The 20234-nt window shown below is 38.6% G+C and overlaps 1 protein-coding gene across 12 annotated transcripts in view; it reads right to left on the minus strand.

The window, feature by feature from the left end:
• Positions 1-8522: 8522 nt before the first annotated feature.
• The window catches only part of MLIP (muscular LMNA interacting protein), a 193834-nt gene continuing 182122 nt past the window's right edge, over positions 8523-20234 (minus strand). For all 12 annotated transcript variants that reach the window (XM_072142276.1, XM_072142274.1, XM_072142272.1 and 9 more), the window contains one exon: positions 8523-10701. Coding sequence is in view for 1 of the 12 variants with exons in the window: in XM_072142273.1 (XP_071998374.1) it covers positions 10696-10701 (6 nt within the window). In the remaining 11 variants the exon portion in view is untranslated. The remainder of the gene's footprint in view (positions 10702-20234) is intronic.

Genomic DNA, 20234 nt, shown 5'->3' on the forward strand with positions numbered 1-20234 from the left:
TGGATATTTAGGCCTTTATCATGTACTTTGTATGTTCTGCTACATCTGGATGCAATTCAGCTGGATCTTTGATTAATTTTAGGCCCTGGTTTTGCTAGGCTATAGTATGCCCTGGGTGAGGAGGCATTAGTGGGGGCCTCAAAAACAAGAGAGGTGGGTTCACAGGGTTATTGGGTAAAACCCCAAACCTTGATGGATGAGGATTGGTTAGTTAAGATGTGCAGCATCTAGACCAGAGCATAAAATTGAGTTCCATTCTCTAAAGTCTCTAAAAAAACTTTAAAAACGATGCAGAATGAGGCTAAATGAGCTGTATAAATAAGCTCCCAGGTAATAGATAAAGCTGGTGTAGTCCTCAACCACAGGTGAAGATAGAGATGATGAAGAGAGATCGCATCTTTAAGGCTCAGTTGTGGCAGGATGGCAATGGATTGTTCTATGAGTAGCAGAGGTCCACAGATGAGTGTCCTGCTGAATTGGTTGTTAGCCATGTCCCCCTCCCACTGAGTTCTAACTTCTCAATGAGAGGTCAAAGGGTTATAGTCCTGGTGCCATCGGACATGTCCAGATCTCACAAATGTTTTGAGAATGAACATGGCCCATTTACTATGCTAACAATTAAGAGATTAAGGGTTCTATATATTTCCTCATCCATGGTCTCCAGAATAGATTGAGATCCTTGTATGCATTTGTCTTGCTTCCCAGATCCCAGAAATGTATTTGGAATCCTGCTGGAATGGACCATAATGGACCACAATAACTAGCACAAGAATGTATTGGCAATATGCTTGTTTGCCTTTGTGAAGGGAAATGTATGAATACTCATGGGGCCATTAAGCCGGCTAAGGTGTGAACTATTCAAGATATGGCTTGGGGAAGTGAGTCATAGTGAGGTATTTTCTTGTACATCTGTGCCTTCTACATGTCACATGTATGTATAAGGCACAGATGTACAAGAAATGACCTGACATTGTCTTCCCCCTCCCTTTCTGTATTTTACTACATATTCATCACACCTGGATGTATGGTTACTTTCAAGCAAGTTCTGAAAGTTCACCTTCAAATTATTCTAGACATAGTGAAGAACCATGTTTTTTTGTCAAAACCTCTTAGCTTACACCAGGGCAAGAGATAAGACTCATCTAAACAGTCTTGAAATAATTTTCAGGAATAATTTTTCCCCCTTACTACGGCTTAAAAGATATAAATTCAAGTAAATACTTGAAGTACTAGAGCAAATGCCTTTTGCCTTGGATGTGGGTTCATGAACAAATATGTTGTCCTCAATGTCTACAAGGTATGTTATCATTTTCCCTTCTTATTAGAACAGGTTACAGAAGCCGGAGGGATTCCTCATCTTGGGACTGAGGGTCCCATGAAAGAGACAACCCCTCAAGAGAAGAATCTATTCTCTAATCAGGGGGAACAAGCTAACAGACTACAATACTACAATAATTACAAGTTGTGGTACCTTTTTTATTTTTATAAAGGGAACACTGAGGGAATACTACCGGGCTACATACTCCTTCCGTCTGGTAAGACCGTTTGCGGACATTACTGGCAGAGAGATTTGAGCTAAAAGAAGAAGATTGGGGTTGAGTCTAGAGGCACTTGAACCACTAAGTTAGAATTTTACTGTACTGGTCAGCTCTAAAGTACTTATTACCTCAAAAGTTTACCATTACATGTCAGGTCCATGGTGGGTCTCACTGTGATCTTTGTACTTTAATTGGTGTGAGTTGTACTTTAATTGATGTGAGCCCCTTTTTGGTCTTTTAAAGAATAACAATATCAAAAGTTATGTTTCACACATCGTTTTGATGAATATATAGTAAAATTATGGGATGTATCAAGAGAGGAATAGCCACAGACCACACATAGAATATTGTGTTCAGTTTTGGGAACCAGTGTGTAAAAAGAACATAGTAAAACTGGAACTGGTGCAGAGGAGACCAACAAAAATTATTATGGGAATGGGGGGACTAGACTGGACCTCATTACAATGTACAAATACCTATACAGAAAGTACAAGGATCAAGCAAAGATCTTTTTATACCTAGGCCTGTGACCAGGACAAGGGGGCATCCTCTGCGCCTAGAGGAGAGGCGATTCTACCATCACCATAGACAAAAGTTCTTTACTGTACGAGCAGTGAGACTATGGAACTCTCTGCCGCAGGAGGTTGTTATGGCCGACTCTATGTACATGTTCAAGAGAGGCCTGGATGACTTTCTGGAGAGAAAAAATATCACGGGTTATGGGGATAAAACATTTATTTAATTCTTGAAGGTTGGACTTGATGGACTTGCGTCTTTTTCCAGCCTTATATACTAGAATACTATGATACCTTGCATCCGGAAAGGTCGAATGATGCTCTGTTGTATCCTCGCCTCACATGTTGTACTTTTGCTTGTTTCAAAAACTGTTAGTGCTGACATTATTTATGAAGTTTTTATTTTTTTACAAGCTTTTGATCACTTTTGTTGTGTTGCAAAATTGTGAAAAAGTGGCAATCATGTTTATGATTTTACTTGTTTATTTTTATATGGGTTTTAAAATTAAGGGGGTAATTTAAATTTTTATATATATTTTTTTTAAACAGTGATGTCGCAGCACAAGGAGGTTCATACACGGTGATGCCACAGCACAAGTAGTTAATATACAGTAATGTCACAGGACACAGGGAGGTTAATACAAAGTGATGCCACAACACAGGTCGTTAATACACAGTAATGTCACAGCACAGGGGTTATTACACAGTGATGTTGCAGCAAAGGGGGTTAATACACAGTGATGTCACAGCACATGGAGTTTATACACAGTGATGTCGCAGCAGAGGAAGGTTAAAACAAAGTGATGTCACAGCACAGGGGGTTAATAAACAGCGATGTTGCAGAACAGGGGTTTAATGCACAATGATCTTGCAGCAGAGGTTTAATAAACAGGTAAAAAAAAAGAGATGTTGCAGCACAGAGGATTAATGCACAGTGATATCACAGCACAGGGAGTCAGTGCACAGTGATATCACAGCACAGGGAGTCAGTGCACAGTGATATCACAGCACAAGGAGTCAGTGCACAGTGATATCACAGCACAGGGAGTCAGTGCACAGTGATATCACAGCACAGGGAGTTAATACAAAGTGATATCACAGCACAGGGGGTTAATACACAGTGATATCACAGAACAGGGGGTTAATACACAGTGATATCACAGCACAGGGGGTCAATACACAGTGATATCACAGCACAGGGGGTTAATACACAGTGATATCACAGCACAGAGGGTCAATACACAGTGATATCACAGCACAGGGAGTTAATGCACAGTAATATCACAGCACAGGGGGTTAATACACAGTGAAATCACAGCACAGGGGGTTAATACACAGTGATATCACAGCACAGGGGGTCAATACACAGTGATATCAAAGGACTGGGAGTTAATGCACAGTAATATCACAGCACAGGGGGTTAATACACAGTGAAATCACAGCACAGGGGGTTAATACACAGTGATATCACAGCACAGGGGGTCAATACACAGTGATATCAAAGGACTGGGAGGTTAATACACATTGATATCGCAGCACAGGGTGTTGGTACACAGTGATATCACAGGATAGGGAGGTTAATACATACAATGATATTGAGCTGTTTCCAGTTTCTGGCCTTCCGACTGCAGATTCCCACATGTCCACTTCTTATTCGACCAGGGAAGGGCAGAGTGACCGATGGGGTAACATACCTAGCACTGGTTGGCTAGCTTTTGGCTGGCAGCCAGCCCAGCCAATCAGTGCTATGTATTTACATAAGAAGGTGGACAGGTCGTCAGCATGCAATAACAGACTGACCTGTAGGGTATATGGAGAAGCGTGCAGTGTGGGGGCAAACATCAAATCATATGACACATCAATAATCATTGACACTATTAGAGCTCCAGGCCGGGGCTCCTTCCACATTATCAAGATTACGGGACCTGGCTCTGGAACTCTAATAGAGCCAATGATAATCCGGCTCTATTAATAGTACCTCCAAATCAAATAACTGTAGTAAATTAGACATTATTTGCTTTGATCTGGTTAGATTAGAATGCATGCACATAGGGTGGCATAAGTAATGTAGTTTGCAAAACAGAAGAATAAAAGGAAGAGTAACCAAGGAAAACAAATGGAAAAGAAGATCAGGTGGAGGGGTTTGGGGAGCCTGAGCGTGAAAACTTATGGAGAGGACTGAATGTGTTTGTTAAAAACGTCTGTTCTCATAAACAAGAAATAATATAGTGAATATGTATTCATAGTTACTCAGTATCCAGTCTTGTTCTTCCTTTCTCCTGAGCACATGAAGAGGCACCTTTGTTGCTAACTACAAACTACAGATGAAAAAGCAACACACAGAAGGGAATGTTAAAAAATAGATGACCTAACTTTCTGTTTTCTAAAGTTTTAAGAAAACTATTCTTAAAATACTGATTTTCAGAACCATTTTATGAGCTAGAGTCAGGAGTAGCAAGTAGGAAAAGTATGTTTTTTTTCTTATTTTTTCCATTTATTTTGTTCTAGCTGCAGACTTTGGCTCAAAAATATGTTGCTGTATTTCTGCAAAATCCATATCAACCACAAACTGTATGTGTTTGTATATGTGTTGTATATTATCACACATTGGGTCTCACTAAGGGTCCGCTGACCGCACAAATGTTGGATATTCCGACGATTACGGCTTTGCGCTGCATTTAAAAGCAGATTGTGGCGCACGCGATCGTATTTTGGTGCCAACTTTCATGCCACAGAAATTGGGGGGGGGGAGAATCGACGGACGATCCAACGGATTCGGACAACGTGTGGGATTTAACATTCAAAATTGTGTTGCAAGCCATGCACTTACATGCACCAGGAAGAAAATGGTGAACTCCAGGGGACTTAAGCGGGGAAGTGACACATGCAGGATATTGGACGCACGATCTTAGTGAATCGCGGCAGCTCCAAATACTCGCCGGACAACGCACCTTAGGGATCGAATCGGGACTGGTAAGTAAATCTTTTGATTTCAGGATAACCAATTTTGGATAACAGTGGTATCATGGATTAAACTATGAAATCACATGAAGTGTTAATAGCAATAAAAGCAAAAATGTGTTATAATGTGATATAGATGTGGCCATTTCCAGGGGATGCAAGCTATTGAACCGTAACCCGACCACAACTTAAACAATTATTTGATACAATAGCTGCAAAATTGCCATTGTCTACTATGATTCTATTATGATTATCATTAATTGTCTATTATGATTATTCCTTCAGCTAATGTTGTTGTTGAAGGTCTTTATTTTAGGTTCATGTTTATCTTAATTCATTTTTACACAAAAGAGTGTTCAGTTCTTCCTTTGAATGAAAATGGAGGTAATAGACAATAACGAACTCTAAGCTTAGAATGAAGATGTCACTGTATACTGTATTTTAAAGCCAAGCACATATTTAGCACAATGCTGTGCTATACACAGGGAGTAGCTACAGCTGTGATAATGATGCAGACTACAGTGCAGATTTAGTCAATTAAAACCACCAGAATTCTAATTAATGTTTACAACAAAAAAAAACCTGCCACACATTCTTTATATGAAGGAGGCACATTTTGTGGGGTTTTGATCACTTGTTATTAAGCTCTGTGATTTTAGTTGCTCATTGTATGGAGTATACACAATAAGGTGACGTTGGGTGCTGTCATGTGTCCCACATGTGTGCAATACCTGTATTGGATTGATCCATATATAACCATTCACCCAGCAGATCCTAGACATGTAATTAACATATATTTTACATATTCAAGATAAAGTAAAAAAAATATTAAAGCGTAGCAGTTTTTTTTCCACAAACCAATAGTTTCTTGTGATGTAAAACAACTTTGCTTTTTATCTTTATTATCTATATCCGGCAGTTTATTTGCTATCTCCTCAGATTATCTGCGTTCTGCAGTAGCTGCTGCCTCTGCCTGTGCTGACAAGCCCTGGAGTCTTTAGTATAAACAAATCTACAAACTCTACAGACTTTGGGAAGGGGAGAGGCCGCTTCAGCACCCTGCTGACAGAGGAGGTCATGTAACAGAGCTCTCTCTGTATATGTAGCAGGGCTGGATGTGTTTAAGACTGTTGATACAGATGTCTCCAGCACAGACTAGTGAGGCACAAGATCTCCCCTGTTCCCTATCAGTCCTTCCATTCTAGTCTGTGATTCTACAGAACTTTGTGTCTCTCTGCACCTCATGTTGCACCCCTCCCCCACCTTGGACCTTATCATCTCTGTGCAGAGAAGCTATTAACCCTTAGTGTTCACACAGACCCGACTTCATGTAACTGTTTTATTTATGATTTCTTCCACTTATTACATGTTCCCTACTCCTCAATGTAATGGTAGCTGCCAGGCTAGTCACCATATACATCCTGTATGTACACTGTGCAGGGTTCAGTGGATTTACTTGTGGAAAACTAAATGGATTTACCTATAAAGGTAGATCGCGTGGTAGGTGCATCTATAGGACATGAGGATAGTCCCTTAAAGGGCTAATCCTCACGTCCCCACAATCTTTTGATAACTTTTATTTCGCTAATATATACATTTTCTAAAGAGGCTACTGGGGCATGGAGGAGCCGAAGCTGAGGCTACACAGGTGGCTACTCCCCGCCCCAGTAGCCTCTTTGATTCTCCTACTAGATAACTTTGTCCACGCAGAACAGCAGGCGCGGCTGCGTAGTCACTGCTCTGAAGTCGGAGCCATTGCACATGCGCAGACGACAGGCTTCGACAGACTCCTCATAGCTGCGTGGTGAAGTTATCTGGTAGGAGGATCAAAGAGGCTACTGGGGCATGGAGTAGCCGCTCCGTGTAACCTCAGATCCGGCTACTCCACGCCCCAGTAGCCTCTTTAATCTTAACCATAAACAACATAAAATATAGACACAATAACTGTGAACACAGTAAGTACAATAGATATGGACCATACTGGACATCCTACATGTGATGCATACAGGACATTGTATGCAATTTAACATCCCTGTTATGTGTGTTTTTAAAGTCTCTCTCCATCTCTCTCTCTCCACTCTTTTTTATAAGGGTGGTTCGACAAGCAGATGAATGTTTTACTGTATATATAGAAAGGCTTTTTAATAAATAATTCTCTCATTTGAAACAATTTTATTATGACCAGAATGGAAGGTAATCTTGATACACAAAACTATGTGCAGCCTGTGGGATAAAACTAGTGAACAACTGCGTTACACACATGGTGCCTCCGAGTATACTGCTCGGTCGAGTATTAGCATACTCGGACCGCTCGTTGCTCGGACGAGTATCTTGCCGGCTCGAGATCGAGCATTAAATTAATAATAGACAGTGAAGAACAGTGTTTACAGTGCAGAATAACACATTACAGATGTTTTCCTTGTAAGAACACATTGAAAGAACACTATTCTTCACTTTGCAGGTGTTTGCGAGTGTCTTCCGCTATGTTAGGAGATGTGCACGAACATCTGGAATGTGAAGAATAGTGTTCTTTCAATGTGTTCTGCATTTAAATGGTCCTATGTTCACTGTATTCACTGTTTTTATTCTATTCTTCACATTGCTGATGTGTGCGCACATCTCCGAACTTATAGGAAGACACACGCGAACACCTGCAATGTGAAGAATAGAATAAAAACAGTGAATAAAGTGAACACAGGAGCATTTAAGTGCAGAACACATTGAAAGAACACTATTCTTCACATTCCAGATGTTCATGCACATCTCCTAACTTAGCAGAAGACACGCGCGAACACCTGCAAAGTGAAGAATAGTGTTCTTTCAATGTGTTCTTACAAGGAAAACATCTGTAATGTGTTATTCTGCACTGTTCTTTTAATGTGTTCTTTCAGTGAAAAAATGCTCGGGTCTCCCATTGACTTTAATGGGGTTCGTTATTCCATTAGAGCACTCGAGCATCGGGAAAAGTTTGTATCGAATAACGAGCACCCAAGCATTTTAGTGCTCATTCATCTCTACTCACAATAAATAAATTGGTAGTTTGTTTGGTAGTTTTTTTTAAGTAAAATTTGGACACCTTTAAAAATGACACTTAAAAGAAACCTACCACTTGGAATCGTGCTTCTAAGCAGCAAATGCTACGAACACTTCCTATTCAGGCGCACACCTAAATAAAGATAAATAAAGTGTTTAAATGCTGGTGCATGGCATTTGCTGCTTAGAAGCCCTATCCGAAGTGGTAGGTTTCCTTTAAATGATCAGGTAACATGTACGATACCTTTAAATCATGATATAATATATTCTATCAAATAGAAAAATAATTAAAAAATATATTGCAATGCATGACGGTAGTTATTACATTTTTCTTTTTTAGTACCTAGCGAGACAACTTCAGAACATGCAAATGTAAATTCTGCACATACAGAACAAACTAAAAATCAAGTAAAAGTAATCAATAGGTAGATAATTAAATGCCAAAATCACTTCAATACCAAATAATCTTTATTTATAATTGGTATATAAAACATCCATAACATATTGTATATTATTTGTACAAGACTCACCAGCAGCAACTTTAAAAATTGAAAGCATTGAAATGTTTATAAGATTAATATATTATTTTATATATGCAACATGTAAAAAACAATAGTGGATATTGCAACATAAAAAGATTGGGTTGCCTGAATACAACTGTGTAATCATTTAGATAGCAATTTCAGTAATGTGCAGTGTGGTACCGAGGTGCATTTTCCCATGGCATGGAGGATACCATAGTACATATAAAGGACCTCTATACAGCAATTTTGTGATATAGTGACAATAAAGCTGTGTCTCTCATTTACTGATCATGTTGAATCTTACATTACCACAGTAACTCCTGCATACTGTTACCAAAGATACATATCCCTTCAGCGAAACATACTGATATCCAGCAAGAACAATCCCCAGAGCAGAATGGCAAGCTCACCAGGTAATCTGAACCACCTCTATCTGATCCACATTGGGGCTGTTGTTTTAAGACTGATGCATTGTGAGCCAGTTTTAATAATCAGTTTTCTCCAGTGTGACATGCCAGAATTGCTAATAGGTTCATACGCAGCAATACAGACCTGGGGGAGATTTATCAGAAGTGTCTGAGAGCAGAACTGTTCTAGTTGCTCATGGCAATTTCATTAAATCTAGATGGCCAGGATGTTCTGTTCCCCTTAGTTCCTCCTCCTGCCGCTCCCACCTTTTTTTTGTAAAGCAGCGCACAGTTCTCCAAAAGGAGCATTCACCAGGAATTGCAACTTTTCTATTCCTTATATGACAAAAAACTGGTGCACAAGTAATGATACTTCAACCCATGACATGTGGTTGTCCAAGACCACTTTCAAAATGTTTGTGTTTATTCAGTTTGTCCTGTACCCACGTTTTTGAAATTCCTGAGAAAAATGTTGTTATCTAAATAGTGTTGCATGAAAGCACCCAAATGTCTTGTTTTATGCAGCTTTAAGGTACATTCAGGTGGCCGGAATTATGGCTGTGATCTGGCTGCCCAAATTGTGGCCTAATCACGGCCACAATAAAGTCTATGGCTCCCGTACGCTGTGCAGTGAGCACATGGTGTGTCACCGCACTGTGAACTAGTTGGGGGGCCCTGCAGCAAAATATAGGACATGCCCAATATTTTGGCAGATTTGCAACATGGCCCCTCACCTATGGAGAGAGGAAGGGTGAAGAGTGCTCAACTCTCCCACAACCTCCTCCTGGCCCTGTGCTCGCCCGGGATCCAGTCCCTTAAGGTGTATTTACTAAATATTTTATCTAACAATTATAAATAAAGATTCTTTTGTTTTATATACTACATATATTGTTTTTTTCATACACAAAAGAAGGTTATATATGTTTTAATTATTATTTGATTAAAGGTTTTGTCTAAAGATATAAATGCACTTACTGTACTGATATACTATGTAATAGTGCATAGAGCAATGAATTTCAGTTCCATTAACATCTGGCTAGTGATGCAAATCTTGTACAGCAAACAGCTTTTCCTCCCTTTCAGCGGGTGGGTGACATGTTGAACGATGTTGGCTGCGTGGCTTATGCTTTTGAATATCAAAGTGTATTAATACTGTTAGTGCATTACTATTATTTTACAAATTTAACAACCCCTTTAAGCCACAAATGTGATTTTATTTGTAAATCCCATTAGTATGCTGAAATTTTCAATATGATACATGACAAACATAATAATGACTGGATATCGTATACACAATTAATTAGCATAGTTATCCTTACCTCGTCTAAAATCTCGCACAGCAGTAATTACAGATATACCATGCATGTTAATTAAATTAAAACCAAGTGCAACTACAAAGTATGCATTTTAAAATCCTGAATAGCTGGCTTGACGGGTCTTACATCACTTAGGTAATTACTGTATGTTACATTTTTGTGAAACAGGATGTCCTTATTAATTGATGTACAGATGTGCTTCCTATTAGAATAATTAATTACCGCATTTGTATGTAAGGACCATCTATGCAGACATACCTATCTATAAGAATATTCGGCAGTAGAACTATAGCAACATATTTTACATTTGAAAGGGTCTTATTTTATACAAACTTTAGTATATTAAAGAAAATTATAATGATGATCTTCATTCTGACAAAATTTCTTCTTGCCTTCCTGTTCTAAATCTGTAAGACACAGAATTAAAAAAAAAAAATCATGAATATTCATAATGCACATCATTATTGAATTTTAGATGAAGATGACAGACGATGTTTATTGTTACTTTCAATACACATACTGTGGCCAGGTTTAGACCTAGGTAGGGATTTTGTCAAGCTCACTGGACATGCGTTTGTTAGTACTTTTAGTCTCCATAAAAGTACTCAAGCATCTTGTCTAAATGTAAAAATATGTTCCTATTTACCTATAAATACAACCAATACAATCTAACACTCTAAGGATATATATAAAAAATTCATCCATATTATTCTATGAAATAATACAGGAGCAGAATAAGGCAGAGATCTTAGAATATCAGATGTGTCCTGTTTCCCCTAAAATAAGACATCCCCCGAAAATAAGACCTAGTACAATTTTGTTCAGGCTTAGAAATATAAGACCTCCACTGAAAATAAGACCTAGCGGCAGTCATTGCAGCAGCTCCCCCCACGCCATACATTAGTATTAGTAAATCTTTTAGATGCTGCAGAAGGTTGTGACATTGGGAAGAATCTATGGAATTAAATCACCGGCTGTTGTGCTGCAAATGTGATACCAGCAGCTCCCAGGATAAGAAGGGTCATTTATGGAAAGTGATTTTACTAAACTTGAGAGATTGGGGCTAATGATTCCAATAGAAATGGAGTCACTAGAAATACAACATGAAATTCACAGTTTGGAGAGTCATAAGAGAAGTTTAGTTTTTGTTAAACAATAAATGTAAATTATTTTTCATGGAAATATAAGACATCCCCTGAAAATAAGACCTAGTGCCTCTTTAGGGGCAAAAATTAATATAAGACACTGTCTTATTTTCGGGGAAACAGGGTAATACAAATAAACTGTAATACTACACGGATGTGCATCATGAATAACTATTTAATTAGGGTTTGTAAGGGTGAGAGCTATAGTTTTCATTGGTTGTATAAATTAAAGGGATTGTCCAGTAACTACACGTTATCCCCTATCCACATAATAGAATCTAACTTGCTGATTGTGTGGGTCTCAGTGCTGGACCTCCACGTATTGCATGACCCTATTGTACCCCAAATGACCAGAGCAGCTGGTAACACATGTGCTACTCATCGTTATGGTGCTGCTAGAGATAGCCAAGGGCCGTGCTCTATCAATTACACAGGCAATGAATGATGCGGCTTCATGCATGTCCTACCCCCCATTCTTTTGGGGTGCAATGGGGATGAAAAAAACTTGATCTGTGGAGTTATATGGTTAGGAGTCTCAAGTTTCAATATGGAATGCCTGCTTCTAACTTCTTAATGGGTAATAATATATGGTAGGTATGTGCTTTGTAATAGAATATTGTAACTAGAAAGTGTATATACTGTACTTTTTCCAGGCAGATCATTTCTAGAGCTATGTTGATAGGATAGATCTTTTTATGCCATGACAAGTCTTTCAACAGCAATAGCTTTATTGAAAGGAAAACTAATTATCTGCAGACACTCCAACATTAGCACCACCAACATTTCAAAAATTGAAGGTCCAAGTGCTTCCATTACAGTCTACGTTCTTCCGTCCTGTCACACAGCTGACAGTTGAACGCATAAAATATTGCGTAGGCAGTGAGACAAAAAAATATAATTTCTATGAAATCATACTGTGAGAAACTACTACCCCTATGCATCTGCTATTCTTCAACTGTTTTAGACTCAACAGAAGGATAGGTGAGAATTATTGATGAGGGATCAGAATCATTCATAATTTATTACTGTGAAAGAAAAATGACTAAAATTTCAGGTCCTTAATTCAAATTCACAAAACAAAACTTGATTAGGCTTAAAGTGTAACCGTCATTCTGAGCAAAAAAAACTAAAATACATAATTCTGCCCCAGGTGTCCAGGGGAATCATTCCTCAAAATATTTTGCCTCTCGGTCCTCATTTAGTACCTTTTTTGGCCCATAGCAACCAGGGTTTCCAGCTCTCAAAAAACTACAATCAACAAGATGGAGTAACACTCCAGTACAGCACATGAGGGCACAGCACATGAGGGCACAGCTTGCAGTCTTGTGGAGTGTCTCCTGCCACTTCCTTCTGTGAGGTGATGGGGGAGGGGGGGCTGCAGTTTCTGTCTGTGTGGATTATTTCTTCATAAGTGAAGGGAAAGCTGAGGTTAGATAATTGAAGGTGTTTTGTCACTGCATTAGTTAGGGTTTCTCCCTGCACATGACTGAGTGCTGGAGACATGAGGTGATCAGCTGTGAGTGGGGAGGGGGAGGGGGGCGTGTCTCCTTCCCGTAGTCTTCTTTATGAAGACGGAATGTCCGTAGTAACAGCTATATGAGCAGTCACTGCCATCTAGGGGAAGTCTGCAGAATACAAGAGGAAGGAGCAAGATTCGGGCAACTAATCCAATTGCAAGAGGGCTTAAAATTACCTGCCCTACAACATATCAAACGTTTTTGGAAATGACGGTTACACTTTAAGTTTATTAGTGTTCTATATGTTTCTCAAAAGCAGGTGTATAAATATGGTGTGCCCACAAAATAGCTATAATCAGTCTAACCATAAACAAGTATACTATGTTTTAGAAAAGTATAAATGTTAGCAATCCATTAATATCGGTGGAGATTTATCAGAAGTGTAAGAGTAGAAATGTTCTAGCATTTGATGAATCTCCCCCTTATTGGTGTGTAATATATAAGAATCCTAACTCTGGATCCTCAACCAATATTCAAAACCAAGAAACAAATGCATTGTCTTGCCACAGCTGCTGTGAGAGGAGAGATAGCTGTGCAAGTACGTGCAATTTGCTTCTAATAATGTTAGAAATATAACTAGCATTTGAGATCATCTTTATTAAAATATCCCATTAAAAGCAAAAGGGAAAGGCAAACCAAATAAAGCTGGGTTCAAGTCGGGCTGGACAGTTCCAGCAAGCACACAATGCGAATTTGATGTGAATTGCATGCAGCAAACTCGCTTGATGACAATAGGCCTTAACATGACAACTACATTAAAGGAAACCTACCACTTGAAGTGGCAGGTTTAAGAGGGAACTACCGAGCACCAGCTCAGGGTGAGCTGGTGCCGGAGCTTATTTTTGTTAGTGTTTTAAACCGCTGTATCGTGGTTTAAAACACTTTTTAAACTTTATAGCCGGCGCTGGGAGGTACGCGCTCGGCGCTTACCATGCGCACGGCTCTCCTTCACTTCCGATGTAGCCGCGCTCACAGTCGCGTGCATGGTAAGCACCGAGCGCGTACCTCCCTGCGCCGGCTATAAAGTTTAAAAAGTGGTTTAAACCGCAATACAGCGGTTTAAAACACTAACAAAAATAAGCTCCGGCACCAGCTCACCCTGAGCTGGTGCTCGGTGTTTTCTTCTTAAACCTGCCACTTCAAGTGGTAGGTTTCCTTTAACTCCTAAAACAAGTAAGGTATATGGATTTATATAAGTGGTTTGATATTTGAGTCTGCTGAGATAATGTTTTGTACTATACAGTAAACAGTTCTAGGGAAACTTAACGTTTCTAGTGCATTAAAATGGATTTAGTAGGGATGTACTTTATCTGTCAAACATAGGAGCCAACTGGAGTTATAATTGATCTAAACTTAGAAGATGTTACTCAGGATCAGCACAATTGTTGCAAAGTAAAACAAAGTCACATAGTTCTTTATGTAAACTGCAAAATGAGGTCCAAATACACACTTTAAAAGCAAGGGAGTTATGATGTAATATGTTAGCAAGACATTTACTTACCCGGTCTAGTCGCGATCCAGCGGCGGGTTCTCCGGCGCTGATTCGGGTTCTGCCGGGATTCACCAAGGTCCGTGCGCCGATATTCACCAGGTGTCGCTGCTGCGCCGAGGTCCGCCGGAGTTCACCTGCTTTTTTCTGGTGTATGTGAGTGCTTGATCTTGCGACACAAATGGCTTTTTAAATTCCGCGGTTTTTCCGAATCCTTCGGGTTGGCCGGTGACCACGCCCCCCGATTTCTGTCGCATGAAAGTCGGCGCGATTGCGCCAAAAATCGATCGCGTGCGCCACAATCCAGTGAACTACAGCGCAAAGCGCAAATATTCGGGAAAAACCCGACGGATTCGCGGCTGCGGACCCTTAGTAAATGTGCCCCATTGTGTCATCGCTTTTTCTCCCTTCCCATATAGCAAACTGCAAAGTCAGTCGAAACTGAATTTAATGTATACAAAAAATCAATATAGAATGTGTTTGCAACTGCTGAGTTCTCCATCAAAATCACTCCCTTTTTAACCACTATTTTTATCTACTTTAATATGCTAATTAAATAGAGATGGTATCAATGTGTTGTAAAAGAGCACAATACTTCACTTACCACAATCCCAGAACTCTTAGCATCAAGCTAAATGAACAGGACAAGTAGTATATTAAAGTGTAACAGTCATTTTAAATAATTTTTATATTGTGTATGGGAGGATGTAGTGAACATTTGTCTAATACATTTTATTAACAAGCTTTGCTTTGTTTGTAAAAAAAATCAATCTACACCCTCCCATAGAGATGCGTATTCCATTCTGTAACAGTGTGTGTCTATGGAGGCTGCTCCAGCTCACATCTAATTTTCCTGTGTTTGGTTGAACAACTCTGGTAGTAAGGGTTAACCCCTTCCCTTTCTGGTTGATGTTTTAAAATTATGCTCAAAGCATACTGCAGCCAGGGAGAGAGCAGATAGGGTTAACACTCACAGCTTTGTAGAAAACAGGAGAGTAGAGAGAGAGATGTCTTCAGACAGATTTGCCTAGCTACGTAAAAGTAACATTGTAACTATGGGGCACTTTACAGCCTGTTACTTAACAAACTAAGGAGAATTTGTTAATGAAGTATATTAGAAAAATGTTCACTCCCCACAAGGTTACTCAAATGAAAAAGATTTAAGCATTCATAGTAACTCTAAAATACATGAAAGATGAGAAATAATGAAAAGTATGTTTGCCAAAAATGTAAGAATTAAAAACTAGTTCCATAGTACATTGTATTGGCTTCAAAAGATTTTCTGGACCCCTATTTTACAAATGGTCCATCCACAGAATAAGTCATTGAATGATTGATGGGGTGCAACACCTGGCATCCCCTCTGATCAACTCATGAACTATGCTTGGAGCTAGAAGAAAACAACTTATACATCTAAACATCCTACAGTCACTTCACAGACTGAAGTGTGCTCTTCCAGCATCTCTGGCAGATCATTTACAGTACTACGAGCAGAAAACAATGGCAAAAAAGTATAAAATGTTTCATTGTAGAGGCAAATAATTGGCTGATTTCTTCATGTATGTGAATCCATTTATCAGTTCTGCAGCACAGAAAGAAAATGTGTGCAAATGCTATAATAGTAGGGAATTGAACAGGTAACCAGTGAAGACACTGGCAGAGAGAACAGGCAAGAAAAAAGGGAGGGGACAGATGGATTAGCCAAACAACAGAGCTAAATGGGTTGTCCACTTTCAGAAAATAATTGATATAGTTTGTGTAAGGAAAAGTATACAATTTTCCAATATACTTTCTGTATCAATTCCTCACAGTTTTCTAGATCTCTGCTTGCTCTTCTTCTATAGAAAGCTTCTATGTTTACTTCTAGGGGATAGATATCTGTCCATGTTCGTGTGATGTCACACAGGTTCATGGCTTGTTAGTATGACAGAGAAATCAGAGCTGTGATATATGAGCCATGCACCTGTGTGACCATGGACAGATTTCTTCTATCCACTGGAAGTAAACAGAAAAGCTTCCTATAGAATGACAGCAAGTGGAGATAAAAAAAAACTATGAGCAATTGATACAGAAAGCATATTGGAAAATTGTATAATTTTCCTTACACAAAATAGATCAATTATTTGCTGAAAGTGGACAAGTCCAAGTGGGAGATGAGGGCATCTCCCTAGATTGAGGAAGGGTTAGGGTTAGAGATGCAAGAGATAGTATACCGCGTTAAATAAAACTTTATGTCTTTCACCAGAACTAAACTACTAGCAAGCTACTGACAACCAAAGGCCATCCCATGTGAAGGTCGCCTAGGGCTACCCTTTAGTGTACCCTTTGGTAAAATTAAGTATATTGATTGTGAGCCCTCATGTAGCCCTCTGTAGTTTTAGTATTTTGTACTTGAATTTGTTCTAAAACTTGATGTAATGCATGTGAACCCCTCATTGAATGTATAGCACCTTGGAATTAATCGTAGTCTATAAATAAATAATAATACAATATTATGCCAGTAAAGCATGAAATATAGACAAGAAGATTTACTAGTAGTAAAGCCAGTGTCTAGTCAGGATAGAGTATTTAGGAAAACAACAGGCAATTGAAAAACCCAGGTAACAAGCCAAAGATTTGAAAGCCAAATGAGAAGGAGATCATACAAGGTAGTGACAAAAGTTATCAAAGTACTTAAAGGGAACCACTATTTTCACAAATACAGGTAGTGGCAGGTTCCTATAGAGCTCTAGTAACTATCTGACCTTCTGCTTTTAGCTAAAAATTGTTCCCCTCAGATCCCCATAAAATCAGAGTTATAATCTTGCCTGGTATCTATGCAGCTTTGGAGCGAGTCCAGGGGGGGGGGTGACATCATCAAAGGTCCTTGAGCTACTTAATATGAAAACTATTCCCCATGTACATATCTGACCACATAAAACCATCACAGCAGCCTCCATGGACTTCTACTCCTCTCCATGCAGCCTGCTGTGATTTCATGTGATAAAATATGCTGTGATTTCATGACATATATGCTTAGTGTACAGTTCCTAATGCTACAAAAGCTATAGGACCTGCAATTATGTCACCCTGGTCACATGACATTATAGCAGCATACAGAGGTAGGGATGGGGAGGAGCTGCTGGATTCAGCCCGAGGAGGCCACGCCCACCTGGACTCCATGTAGCCGTGCTTAGTTACCAGATAAAACTATAAAGTTGAATATATGGGAATCTCAGGGGCATAATTTTTAGCTACAAGCAGGGTGTCAAATAGTTATTAGAGCTCTATAGGAACCTGTCACTACCTGTATTTATGAAAATAGTGGTGACGGGTTCCCTTTAAACGATAACCAGTGAAATGCAACCTACATGCCTGGAGCACTGTCTTTGGTCCCCTGATAATGTGACGTTATTAACTGGTTTGCTCATCTCTGCTCTCCATAAAAATGTCAACAGCTCTGTATATCTAAGAGTTAATTTATAATGTTGCAAGTGGGAAAAAAAGGTTATGGAAAGTTTTAGCCTGCTAAACATTTCTAAAATATATTGATATTCTCTGCATTCTTTGAGTCAAATGCTATAATCATTGATTAGAACAACCTTTCAACACATCAGGTTATTGACTTTGACCTTTAAATATTTCTTCCTAAAGCCTCTCTAAATTTATACTTCACTAAAATTCTGTTAAAGATTTACCAGAAACAGAGTTATACTGTCTATATTTGCAACATTAATTCATACATGCTTAAATGAAAGTTTTAAGCTGTGTAAATTATATATTTAATGGGGCTTTCAAGGATCGCAATGTTGATGACTTTTCCAAAACATAGGTAATCAATCTCAGATTGATGAGGATCTGAAATTCAGGACCTCTGGTGCTCAAAACACAACAGAAGAATTGAACCAGAAGCCCACCTTCATTCTCAATGTAGTGGGAACGGCAGCTTAAATTTAAGTGAATAAAATGCCAGGAAAAAGCTGGACTTCTGCCTGTTCTCGGTTGTCATTGTAGTGCCAGATGAATCAACAAATGAGTGGGGTACCTGAGTCTTGGGCACCCACTGAATGATTCTGTGATTATGTATAACTCCTTTAAATTGTAAAGTTACTGACAAAGTAAATTGTAAATTGAGTAAATTGTAAAGTTACTGACAAAAACACAGTTGGATGGACCCCTTGACAACAATTCCAACAATATCTGTATCATGCTTCTGGCTTCTTCCTATCCTGAGATATATCTGGTATATTTAGCATTATTTCTAACATTATTTCTCTCAGAATCAGCTATTACTGATGCGGTTGAGCACCTCCTAACAAGCCTAGCTTTTCTATACTGTTTCCCATGGTTACCAGGAAACATGGCAAATGGAGATTAGCCTGAAGAGAGGGGGGGGGGGGTTAAAACCTCTGGTAGCATCTAAACACCTGCAGATAGCTTATTATTGTAAATAAAAGAATGGCTTATCTCTGCTTAGTTCAGAAGTAGGCAAAGGTTTTTATACTTTGTAGTTGTACTTTACTTCAGATATTCACCCTTGTGTCAGAGGAAGGTGTGACTAAGGGTCTATTTAAAAAAATATGCTATTCCAAATTTTAATACATAGCATACAGACCAACTATTTTCAATGGGCTTATTCATATGTCTGTTTTTCGTCATCCCATTAAAGTCAATGAATGAGGTCATTATATCATATGTTGTGGGCCAATTATTTGCAACACAAGGCATGCTTTGGAACTTACAACAAGGCAGGCTAGGGTGGGGATGCTCGGGAAAGCCAAATTTACTATAAAATGCACATAAAACTGGAACAGGTTATAGCTGAGATCTCAAGAGGTCAGAACGTTTTAGTAATTCAGGAATGTCGCACCAGGTGTGGCAATGATTAAACCCCAATACATTAGTCTTATGGGTCTGAAAAAGTGTAAACAGGATATGGATCTCAATGGGTCATCATCCTTGTGTTTTCAATATTTTTCTTAGGTGTTTCTAGAGAACCATCTATTTTGCCCACATATTTTAAGAAAATTAGATGGCAAACACACAAAAAATCCAATTTGAATTGCAATACAGATAAAATCAGATTTTTTTTATGCATTTGTACAATGGAACTTTCTGAATAAGCCCTATTTTATCATAGGCTCTTAACAAGTAATGCACGTTTGCACTCTATGAAACTATAGTGTACACCAGCATCTGGATTAAATTAAAATAAATATGATGGAAATTTGGTATGAAAAAAGTTTCACAAAAAGTTGTAACTTATCCTACATATTACACCATAAATTGATTAATATGTATCAAATTTTTTTCTGCTTCAATTTTTTTGTAAAGAAAAGGTTTGCTTGGTTCCAATTGACAACTATCTACATGTTTTGTATAAGTATGAAAGTTATACATTTTTATTGCTATTGTGAGTCATGTTGTAGACGTATAAAAGTGATTTGTTTTTCTAGCGCCTCTATAATTATAATCTCCCAGCGCATTAGGAAATTTCATATACACAATTGCTGCCCTGCTGATATCCAAAGCCAATATTTTACAATTGCCAGTGTTCTGTTACTGATAACAGATACATGATGATACTATAAAACTTATTTTACCTTGAGCCACAGCAGGATTATTATTAACACCATTTATTTATTATAAAGAAAATAATGTCTTTAGAAATAAGTTGGTATGCAATAACTTTGCATTATTGAACTATTTTTAGTAAGGATTAAGGCATTCAATAAAGGCTGACCTGTCACTATAGCAATCGTAGCATATGCCCTGAACTTAATTAAAGAAAACCTTCCAAAAACTTTGGT

This window comes from Engystomops pustulosus, chromosome 3 (genome assembly GCF_040894005.1).
Source record: "Engystomops pustulosus chromosome 3, aEngPut4.maternal, whole genome shotgun sequence".
Classification (NCBI taxonomy): domain Eukaryota; kingdom Metazoa; phylum Chordata; class Amphibia; order Anura; family Leptodactylidae; genus Engystomops; species Engystomops pustulosus.